Source organism: Anolis carolinensis, chromosome 2 (genome assembly GCF_035594765.1).
Source record: "Anolis carolinensis isolate JA03-04 chromosome 2, rAnoCar3.1.pri, whole genome shotgun sequence".
In the NCBI taxonomy this organism is placed as follows: domain Eukaryota; kingdom Metazoa; phylum Chordata; class Lepidosauria; order Squamata; family Dactyloidae; genus Anolis; species Anolis carolinensis.
In genome coordinates this window covers 48,308,021-48,320,149 of record NC_085842.1, presented here as the reverse complement: position 1 = coordinate 48,320,149, position 12,129 = coordinate 48,308,021, and the positions used below count along the sequence as shown (strand labels likewise).

The 12,129-nt window shown below is 40.6% G+C and overlaps 1 protein-coding gene across 2 annotated transcripts in view; it reads right to left on the bottom strand.

Moving 5' to 3' along the window:
• ppp4r2 (protein phosphatase 4 regulatory subunit 2) overlaps positions 1–12,117 on the bottom strand; it is a 35,568-nt gene extending 23,451 nt beyond the window's left edge. Inside the window, exons 1-2 of one of the 2 annotated variants that reach the window (XM_003217789.4) lie at positions 11,790–12,117; positions 7,719–7,800 (exon numbers count right to left, since the gene is read on the bottom strand). In XM_003217789.4, the coding sequence (XP_003217837.2) occupies positions 7,719–7,800; positions 11,790–11,823 (116 nt within the window). In that variant the 5' untranslated portion in view covers positions 11,824–12,117. The remainder of the gene's footprint in view (positions 1–7,718; positions 7,801–11,789) is intronic. The other variant, XM_062969713.1, reaches the window with a different exon arrangement.
• Between the last annotated feature and the right edge of the window lie 12 nt (positions 12,118–12,129).

Genomic DNA, 12,129 nt, shown 5'->3' with positions numbered 1-12,129 from the left:
GTCAGCCTCTTAACTGGGTTAACAAATGCAAAGGGGGAAAAAAGCACAAACAAAGCTGCTTATAAGCCTCCAAAGGAGCTTCCATCACACTCCAAGGTAGTGAGTTCCACTGCTGAAAGTCAAGAAGTTCTTCTTAAACGTAACTACAGCACTATTATGCTACCTCAACTGAGGAAGATTTACAGAATCCAGTTATCTACCATGGACAAAACACATTTGCTTTTTATCAAGAAATCATACTTTTAAACCAGGTGAGGAAATCCATGGCCCTTCAGGTTGTGCCAACCCACATTGTCTTCCAGCCTATTCAAGGTACAGTGTTCCCTCACTTATCACAGGGGTTATGTCCAAGACCACCCGTGATAAGTGAAAATCCGCGAAGTAGGAATGCTAGGCTTCTTCTTAGGAAGGAAGTAGAAAGAGGGAGGGAGAGAGGAAGGGAGGGAAGAAGGGAAGAAAGACCCAGGGGAACATAACACTGCCTCCTTCTCCTCCTGCTGCCATTTGGGCTCCTTCTCCATCCCGCCACCTGAACCCGACAGAGACCACTGCAACTGTAAACCATAATTTTTTTATGATTTATAATATTATTTTAGTATTTATTAGAAAACCGGGAAACAGCAAGTCCGCAAAAAGCGAAGCGCGAAGCAGTGAGGGAACACTGTAATCAGATAAGAGTTGCAGATCAACACCTGAAAGCCACAAGTTTCCCACTTCTGCTTTAAACCAAGTAACCCTTTATAATATTGTCAGCAACTGGCCTCAGGTTAAAAAAAATGGAACAGTTGTCTTCCTTCATTTTTCAAACAAATTGAGGCAAACTAATAAAAATAAAAAAGGAGCCCCGGTGGCGAAGTGCGTTAAAGCACTTAGCTGGAGACCGAAAGGTCCCAGGTTCAAACTCCGGGAGCGGCATGAGCGGCCACTATTAGCTCCAGCTCCTGCCAACCTAGCAGTTCGAAAACATGCCAATGTGAGTAAATCAATAGGTACCACTCTGGCGGGAAGGTAACGGCGCTCCATGCAGTCATGCCGGCCACATGACCTTGGAGGTGTCTACAGACAACGCCGGCTCTTCGGCTTAGAAATGGAGATGAGCACCAAGCCCCAGAGTCAGAAACGACTGGACTTAATGCCAGGGGAAAACTTTACCTTTACTTTAATAAAAATACAAATATGCTACAATCAACAAAGACCTGGTAAATCTTGTAGAAGTAGACAAAACTATGCTGGAATCTTCTAGGGGTTACCTGAAAGCTCCCTCCTAAGTACACCCAGAGATAACTTTTTTTTTCTTTCCATAATCTCTATTTTCCTTATGATTTCAATTTTGGTGTTCAAACTTACAGAAAAACGTGTTGTTCTGCTGTTCATACATGTTGAGTAAAGGACTACTGTTTAACTTGTCTATTGTAGGCAGACCCAACAAGTTATACAGTAGAGTCTCACTTATCCAAGCTAAATGGGCCGGCAGAAGCTTGGATAAGCAAATATCTTGGATAATAAGGAGGGATTAAGGAAAAGCCTATTAAACATCAAATTAGGTTATGATTTTACAAATTAAGCACCAAAACATCATGTTTTACAACAAATGTGACATAAAAAGCAGTTCAATACACAGTAATGTTATGTTGTAATTACTATATTTACGAATTTAGCACCAAAATATCACGATATATTGAAAACATTGACTACCAAAATGGCTTGGATAATCCAGAGACTTGGATAAGCAAGGCTTGGATAAGTGAGACTCTACTGTAACAGTACTGGCTAGAGCAGAATTGCATTCTTTGCATTGTTTACTACAGACACCCTGTTGCAACATGATAATGCAAGTCTGTTTCTCCACTTGACCACCAACCTGTCAATGTATACAAAGATGACATGGATGGAAATATGCTAAGTAGGCAACCATAAAAAAAGCTTTGTAAAGAGAGGCTTCTTTCTCAGAGGCATTGTTAACTATACCTGTATTAACTAAAAGAGCGCACAGTGTTTTTAAAATGGTTTTAAAAACTATGTAGCGAGTGGAGAAACATATCTTTCTAAGGACAGGTTAAGGCAGACATGGGTAAACTTTGGCCCTCCAGGTGTTTTGGATTTCAACTCCCTCAATTCCTAACAGCCGGTAGGAGTTGAATTCCAAAACACCAGGAGAGCCAAAGTTTGCCCATGCCTGGGTTAAGGGAACTAAATATGGGACACAGATCTGGTATTATTAAAGTACTCAGTGAACTTTACAAACAGTAACAAACTGAATTTATGCTCCATTCAAACTTACACACTGCAATAAATTGTCACAAAACCAAAAGTTGTTTCTTTTGTGAATTCCCCTCTCCAGGAACCCCCTAGGTGTTTTTAAGAAATTAAGTACTGGTATCTAGCTTCTATGCTTGGGGACGCCCAACTCACACAAAGCCTACAATTATTTTTAAATGCTTCAATAACTATTCTTATTCTTGTGGCTAATATTAAACTGGTGAGGGAAACTGTAGAGGGCCTGGGGCTAATTTCCTGCCCTTGCAACCCTTCAGGGACCACATGGGCTGCCAAAAATGACCCTGCCCCCACCAGATGGCCAAAAATCCGCTTCCAATTTTGAACATCTTGGGTTTTTAAAAATGTTAACAATGTGGAGGGGGTGCAATGTATGTAAAAAATGTCACAACACTTCTGGAGGTCTCCAAGAGAAGTGACACACTCTTTTTGGAAGGGAAGGGCAGAAAAACAGGTAATCTAAAGGCACCTGTAGAAATAGCCTTGGGAGGTCAAATGCAGCCTCGGGGGACCACTTTAACCATTTCTACTTAAAATTAATATGTTGACAGTTATTAAATTGTTATTTAAATGTTACACGCTAGTAGAATTTTAAAATTTCAAAGGGTTAAATATTAAACATGTATTTTCAAAAGCCAAAAATACTGAGGATCAATACTTGTATTAAAGCAGTAACAAGTACTTCATCACACTAGAGCACCTATCCACTTTAAATCCAGTTGCTGCCTCCTGCAGAATTCTGGGGTTTGTAGTTTAGTGAGGCCCAGGACATCTCTGGCTGAGCAGTTTAAAGGCCTCTCCCTAAACTACAAACCCCAGAATTCTGCAGGAGACAGCAATTGAATTTAAAAATGGATAGATGCTCTCGGGTGATGAAGTCCTAAGATTTATGTCACCTAAAGAGCTAGACTGTTCACATTGATAATAGAAAATATAAAAGTCAATCCACAGAATATATACATACAAGTTTTTAGAACAGCTGTGGCATCATGATATTTGCTTTATACTACACTTAGGCTCGAAACTTTCCAAACTCTATAATTCCAGATCATTAAATACAGGGTGTTTGAAAAAGAACTCCCTAGTTTTAAATATAAATACATTAAAACTAGGGAGTTCTTTTTCAAACACCCTGTATATCTATTAAACAAGTTTAGACTTATGCTAGATGTAAACTCTTATTGGGGTGAAAAATGTAATTATGTTGATCATATATTGTTATTAAGGAAAATTGGAAGGAAACTCTGTTCTTACGTAACTGTCACAGACAGAACGCCACCAAATGAAGTTCAACACAGTTTATTAAAGTTACAGAACTAAAAAATGCCCGTAAGAAACAAAGGACTAGGCAAACACTTGCCTTCAATGTGAAAAGATACAGAAAAGACTCCGCTCGTATAAAAAACGGTTCAAAAGATAAACCGGATTAAACAGGAGTTTAATCCGGGTTAAATCAAAAATGCTTACTTCAGCCTGGCAATTTAAACAAACAAAAGTTGATAAAGAGAGATTCAATATAACACAAATAACTGGCAGCAGATTCCTCTCTGCTACTCAAAAGCTACAATTGAGTAACTCAGGTTGTTACTCCTCCGTGCAACGAGCGAAATCCAGGTCCAGGCACATCAGGGTAGCAACGGTCAGCAGGGTCCCAATCCGGTCCAAGGTCGAAAGCCAGGTACAGACGTCTTAAGTTCACAAGTTCCACCGATAGCCACAGAAGGGATAGTCCGAGGTCGTAGTCAGTCAGTCAGTCCAGCGTCAATCCAGAGTAGGCAATTAATGTCCGTCAAAAAGACGACGGAGGTCCAAGCTATCAAGATTAAACACAAGTTGCACAGAAAAAGCCCACACAGTTCCTCCCGCCGTCTATACCCAGTGTCCTTGGTAACTTACGTATCCAGCAAACGAATCACACCCGTCTTCAGGAAGTTCCCCAACAAGAGCCCAAGCGTTCGTCCAGATTACCTTGCCCAACGCAATTAGCCATTGATTCTAGACCCCATTTTATGCCAGTTCATAACTCCTCATCGCTGTCAGCTGCTATCCTAATTCCAGGTGCCTCCTCATCATCATCCTCATCAGAACTAAAACACCTTTGACTAAGCCCCACAGCATCCCCAGCTGTGGATCCCGTTCCATCCCTCCAGCCCGTCCACGGGTCCGATCCTGCAACCCGCCAGTCGCCTCCCATGCTATCATTGCCGGTGACACTCAAACCCTCCCTCACACGAGTCCATTCCATATCATCCTCCTCTGAGCTAACCATCTCTTCCTCCATTCCCTCGGTAAAACTCTCAAAGGAGTCTTCGTCTGTTGGTTCTGCAAATAAGTCCCGGAGCCGTTTCCTTTCGCGCTCCTCAAAAGAGTCTGACTCTCGAGGAGTCTTACGACCTCGTCTCCTAGTATCAGAGCCAGAAGGCTCAACCATAACAGTAACTGAACCTTTTGTTTCAAAGAATAGACAGGATTTCAGGGATTGTTATTTCTAGTGTCCAATGATAAAGAACAGTTGTACTTTGTAAGCTGGAGCTCACTGAAATAAGCATTCCCCCCCCCCCCCCCGAAGCATATGTTAACAGTACTCTACCACACTATGCCAGCTTGGGAGCAAACAAAACACACACACACACACACACACAATATTTACACACACTACAAGGTTTTCTGCTAAGTGGTAAGATAATAAGGAAGTCAGAGCAACATCAGAAAATAAAATCTAGATATACAAGCACATGTATTTCCTTGTCCTGACTGCTGTAACTTGAGTCCACTAGAGGAAAGCTGAGATACAAATGTAATGAACAAATAAACATTGTGTTAATATACTTAGGCTTCATAACAGTTGTCCCAGATTCAACTCTGCCACTCTTATGCAAAACACGGCAAGCCTTCCTTCCCAAACTCTGGAAAGTCACTACCAGTCACTACAGCAATCAACACTAAGCGAGATGAACCAATGGATCAACTCAGTATAGAGCAGATTCCAATGTCTCCAGTACTGTTCTCACTCATATTCCATTGTCTCACCTGTATCCCTGCACTCTTTTAATCAGTGGCTACAATAACCCCCCTTTACATTCCTACTCTGCCACCCCTTTTGCTATCAAATCAAGCAAAAGCTCCCCAACTCAATTGCTTCGCTCTTACATCCAATACATCCCTGCCTTCACCTACACCATATTATGTTCTCGGAAAATAGTTCTCTCCCTTCAAAGATTCAACACTTTCTCTTGCTATCCACCTATGATGCCATGCCCCTTACTTTCTTCAAACCCACTTCTAAAATTCACTTATTCCATGACGTCTTTAACACAATTGAACTATTCTAAGTGCCATTATTATATCCTGTACTGAATTATAGATAGTAATTTGTGACAAATGCTTGACTTCTCAGTACCTGTCAACATTAATAATGATCATAATCAGAATCATAATGTTATTCTTATAACCCGCCTCCATCTCCCCATAGGAACTCTGGCATGGGGACCAAGCCCGAAAGACAAGTATTAAAGATACAAAATTTAAAACACATGACAAACAATATAATTAAAACCAATTAAATCACAGAATAAAAACATCATAAAATACATCAATGATCAACAAGGAACCAAAAAGTGAGGCTATTAAACATTGTAAGGGAAGGACAGGGTTTGTGCAAAACACAAGGCGATAGGACCAGGAGTGGGAATAAAGTACTGGAAATCAAAACAGTAAACAATTAGGACTGGGCAGTGATAGTTACGAGCTGCCTGTTATTCAAAGGCACATTGAAACATCAATGTCTTCAAGTCTTTATGGAATGTGGACAGGGTGGGGGCTAATCTGATTTCCCTGGGAAGAGTTCCAGAACCGGGGAGCCACCACCATTACTGCCTCCTAGTTAATTTGTCAGTGCTGCTAGCATACTAAACAGTTAGTTAAACTGTTTCAAATATGGTAATTTATAATAGTCTACTTTTCTTTACTATTATTTTTAATGAAATGGTGGTAAAACAAAATCATCTTCACCACTGCAAATTAATAGAGTGGACAGGGTCAGAAAATAGGACTATGGTGCAGGTTATGATAGAGGATTGTGTGTGCTTTCATCGGGAGTGAATGAGACCACTAGGAATATAATCATTTACTGGTTGCATAGACAAAAATAAATGAGTAGGAAAGGGGTATGTTATCATAACTAGAAAAAGGAAGCATTTCATTCACATTGGCATCTCAGTCCTTGCCTCTTCAACCACACAGTTAATCACTCTGGTAAGAAGCAACACACATTTAAATAAGCACTACCTGAAATCTCAGATGAAGTAAGAGGGTTCCAACTCAAAATAAGAACCCTGGGCCCAATAAAGAACAGTTAGTCATCCAAGTCTATTCTTGGTCTCCTGTGTTTATATATTTCAGATGCCATTGTCCACATGTGAATGAGGACGTGCAACTAGGCAAAGTGATATGAAGAAGGAAAATCAACCCCCCAAAAAGAATATGTTTTGAAAAAGTTATGCTTCTCATTAATTCCCCATATCTAAACCGAACCTGAAAAAGAACAACGCTGCACATACGCTGTAGAATGAATGAAGTTGACACCCTTTGAATTGTCATGGCTCAATGCTCTGGAATCATGGGAGTTGTAGTTCTACAAGATATTTAACAATCTTTGTGAAAGAGTGCTGATTCCTCACCAAACTAATACTCCCAGGATTCCACAGCATTGAGGCATGGTAGCTCAAGTGGTGTCAAACAGTACTCATTCTACACCCCCAAGAGAAATTGGTTCTTAAGCACATCTCTATATGGGGTTTATTTTTGGGTCAAGAAGTGTGTGCACACAGAAAAGATGTGTTGTGAACAGTTCCCATGACTAATTAATATACTTTAAACATTTGGACATATTTATTCAATGCTATTAAACTAATTTTGCTAAATAATTGCAGAACTATATTTATCTGAAAAAATAATGTGCTAATTTACAAGTCAAATGCTAAGAAAAGAACAGTGTGTCCATCTTTGTGAAATAAGTCTAATACAATTCCACTTTTCACACTTGTTAATAAGAATCCATGTTGATTCAAAACTCTGAAAACTGATTGCAAAACACACAATGTCTGTCCACGTTTTGCCTATTAAAGTAGGAATACTGTGTAATATAGCGACAGCATTGGGTTTATTGCATTCAGGAGAATTTATTAAAGTTAACAAGCAACGCTAGAAAGAATCAAAGGTACTCAGAAAGATACTTCTTAATCTTTGATGAACAGCTTTTTAAGTCTAAAAGAAAGTTACCTAATTAGCAAAACTTGAGAAACACTTACACTGCGTAACTATTCATTTGGAATGTAGGTACCTTTAAAAGATCAACACATAAAAGGCATTCAGTTGCTAACTTTCTTTCTGACTCATCCAAGAACATAGAAAGAAACTAGAAATCAATTAAACTCACTCACATTGTCTCTCCAGTCTTGGCAACATGACAAAGAAATTGATCCAATATTGGGCACACTTCCTTCTTCCCCCTTTTTTCAAAATCTACAAAGATGACAGAAAAACAAGAAAATAGTTATTAAAAGTACACACTTCTTTGTTACGTACCATATTCACCTTCTAAATACCTTGCATTCTAAATGGAAAGCACACAACTAACATGGATATGTAAACACACTCAGGCATGCTCCTTAACAGGCCTCTGAAGGGACATCAAGTATATTTTAGCATCTGGACAGCTGATTTTAAACTTCTATTTCAAAGCTAGTTTCTAATACTAGCTAGACTACAGGTAGGAAATCAAGGTGAAAGCCAATGCAATCCAGTGGTTTCATTGAGTGGGTGGGAAGGGGAGGATAAATGTGAGGTAAAGGTTACCAGAAATGAAGATTAGAAGAGTGTACAGTCATGTAACAGATAAAAGGGATAATGCTGAAGAAAAGGCACTAAAAACCCTTTTAAGGAAGGGGTATGAAAATCAGCTGAAAGGTGAAACCACTGGGGAACTGTATGACTACCTTCTCCAAAAATGGTTTGAAAACAGGGGGAGGGAAGGAATGGCTTCCATTTCTCCCAGTCCCCCAAGCAGTAAAGCAGAAAGATGTCTTCCTTTTCCCAAAGGATGTCATTCTATGGTAATATTTACTTTTTATATGTTTTAGCTGTGTTATTCTTTGAAATTGTGAGCCACTATGAATCCCAATGTTGGAGATAAAACATTATATTAACAATACAGACTGGGAGAATCCCTTATCCAAAATCCTTGGGACCAAATTATGTTTTATATTCTGGATTCCCCCCCCCCCCCCAATTTTGAAATACGTGTATTTGCATATATGCAGAGAATGCGATGTCTTGGAGTAAAATTCATCAAGATTTCACATACACCTTTTAGACATAGTCTGAATGTAATGTTACACTGCGTTTTTGTGAAGGAAACAACATTTGTGTGCATTGTACACTCAGAAAGCAAATGTGTCAGGATCTCAGAGTGCATACACTGTGGAATCAATGCAGTCTGACACCATTTCAATAGCCATTGCGCAATGCAATGGAATCATGGGAGTTGTAGTTTCGTGACACTCTTTGGCAGAGAAGGCCGAATATCTTGTGAAACGGCACCTCCCATGATTCTATAGCAATGAGCCAAGGCAGTTTTAAGTGAGGTCAAACTGTATCTTGAGATTTATGGTTTGGAAAAAGTGTCAGAATTTCAAAGTGCATACTGTGGAATCAATGCACTGACGCCATGGCGCAATGGAGTTGTAGTTTGGTGACACTCTTTGGCAGAGAAGGCCGAAGATCTTGTGAAACGACACCTCCCATGATTCCATAGCATTTTCAAGTGGGGTCAAACTGTATTTTGAGATTTCTGGTTTGGCAAAAGTATCAGGATCTCAGAATGCATACACTGTAGAATCAATGCAATCTGACACCATTCCAACTGCCATGGTGCAATGCTATGGAATCATGGGAATTGTAGTTTGGTGACTCTTTGGTAGAAGGGTGAATATCTTTTAAAATGACATCTCCCATGATTTTCTACCATTGAGCCATGGCATTTTCAAGTGGGGTCAAACTGTATCTTGAGATTTGTGGTTTGAGAAGGCATCTTCGACAGGAAGGCTTAAAGGCCTTACAAAACTACACCTCCCATGATTCCACTCCCTTGAGCCATCTACAGTGTAGAATGAAAGCACAAACTGCTATGGCATGGCATGAGTTGTAGTATAGTGTAAGATCTACTGGGAAGACCCTCATCTCGGTCCTACCTCCATCACAAATGTGGTTGGTGGGAATGCCCCATTTGCGGTTGGTGGGGATGCCCCATTTTAGAATGCCCTCCAGAGGGAAAGCAGACTAGCTTTCACCCTGCAAGCCTTCCACACACAACTAAAGACATCCTTTTCCCGACAAGTCTTCGACCATATTTAGATGTCTTTCATGAACATATGTGCGGATCTACAGATTTCACCAAACACTTTACATGACTGAGATTGACTACTGTTGTTTTATACCTGCAGCTATTGCTGTATTTTTCTGATTTTCACCAGGGGTTTTTGTAAAGTGATATATTTAGGCTGGCTGTTACTGTTTTATGTTATTGTTCTGTAATTTTTATATGTTGTGTGTTTCCCCTTTGAGTGCTTTGTAAGCTGCCTCCAAGTCCCTCTGGGAGATGGTGGTGGGGTATAAATAAAGTTTATTACTATTATTATTATATAATATCAGAAATAAACTGAGGGTACAGTTGTAATGTATTTAAAAACACAAACAAAGTTAACAACTTGGCATTATACTATATATCCTTTGGCCATAGCTGGCCACTTGGGAGAGCCTTTGGTGTTGCTATAAGGTCCTCCATTGTGCATTTGGCCAGGTTCAGACTGCATTGTAATACGTGGTCTGTGGTTTGATTTTCTCCACACTTGCAGACTCCACTTTGTGGACCCAGTTTTTAAGACTGGCTCTGCATCTCTTGGTGCCAGAGTGCAATCTGTTCTGCGCCTTTCAAGTCGCCTGGTCATCTGCGTGTTTTGTGTGTTGCACCTTTGAGTGCTTTGTAAGTCGCCCCAAGTTCCTCTACACAGCTGAATAAAATCCCACATTTCCTGCTTTGAACTGGAATACAGTAGAGTCTAGCTTATCCAACCTCACTCATCCAACGTTCTGTATTACCCAACACAGTCTGCCTCCCGCCCAGATCCACAGCTGTTTCTCTAGGCAGGCAAGGATTCACAGATTTTAAAAAAACTTCACAGGACTGGACTTTTTACGGATTTATCCTCCGACAATGTTGTTACTGTACGTTCATTATATGCAATTTTATCTTTATTTGTAGTCAATGTTTTCAATACATTGCAATGTTTTAGTGCTAAATTCGTAAATACAGTACAGTAGAGTCTCACTTATCCAACATAAATGGGCCGGCAGAACGTTGGATAAGCGAATATGTTGGATAATAAGGAGGGATTAAGGAAAAGCCTATTAAACATCAAATTAGGTTATGATTTTACAAATTAAGCACCAAAACATTATGTTATACAACAAATTTGACAGAAAACATAGTTCAATGCGCAGTAATGCTATGTAGTAATTAATGTATTTACAAATTTAGCACCAAAATATCATGATGTATTGAAAACATTGACTACAAAAATGCGTTGGATAATCCAGAACGTTGGATAAGCGAGTGTTGGATAAGTGAGACTCTACTGTAATTACTACATAACATTACCATGCATTTAACTGTTTTTTTCTGTCAATTTGTTATAAAACATGATATTTTGGTGCTTGATTTTCAAAATCATAACTAAATCTGACATTTCATAGGCTTTTACTTACTCCCTTGTTATCTAACATTTTCGCTTATCCAACGTTCTGTCGGCCCATTTATGTTGGATAAGCGAGACTCTACTGTATATGGCAGTGTGGACTCAGATAACCCAGTTCAAAGCAGATATTTTGGATTTTTCTGCCTTGTTCTTCTGAGATATAGAGCTGTGTGGAAGGGCCCTAGGAGATGGTGGCGGGGTATAAATAAAGATGATTGTGGTGGTAGTGGTGATGATGATGATGATTATTAACAAGGCACCAAAAGTTTTTGGCAGAGAAGGTTAAAGGCCTTGTCAAACAACGACTCCCAAGATTCCATAGCCTTGAACCAACACAGTCAAAGTGGTGACACTGAAACTGCATTCCTTCTATTGTGTAGAGCAGGCATGGGCAAACTTCGGCCCTCCAGGTGTTTTGGACTTCAAGCCCACCATTCCTAACAGCCTCAGCCCCCTTCCTTTTCCCCCTCAGCCGCTTATGCGATGCTCAAGGGATGCTCAACCAATAATAATAATAATAATAATAATAATAATAATAATAATAATAATAGGGATCGATAGGAGACTAAAGTGAAGCCGAGGCCTCGTGCCCCCCAATTCCTGAGGGAAGTGTCCTCTTCCTTTTCTGCATGACCTCAAGGTAACCCAGAGACCCCCACAGCCAGCCAGATAGCCAAACCCCACAACCCCCTCACACACCTTTCAGTGCCTCCTGAAGCCTCTCGACATCCATGGTCCGCAGCTACCTCTTCCTACTCCTCCTCCTGCCCCTCGGGCCCTCACGCAGGGAACAGGCCTCCAGAAGCGGCCACCGGGAAGGTATTTCTTCAGCCTCAGCCACTCCGAGAGCGAGTAAAGGGAGAGGGAAACGACCGAGAGGCGAAAGACCCCAAGAGAAAAGAAAGAGAGAGGGAACACACACTCGAAGTGAGAGAGAGAGAAGCAAACCCCCCGGCGGCCGGGCTCAGCAACCTTCCAACATGGCGCCCAAGCCGTCGCCGTGCGCGCCGCCGCCGCGCACGCACTCACGCACGCACCG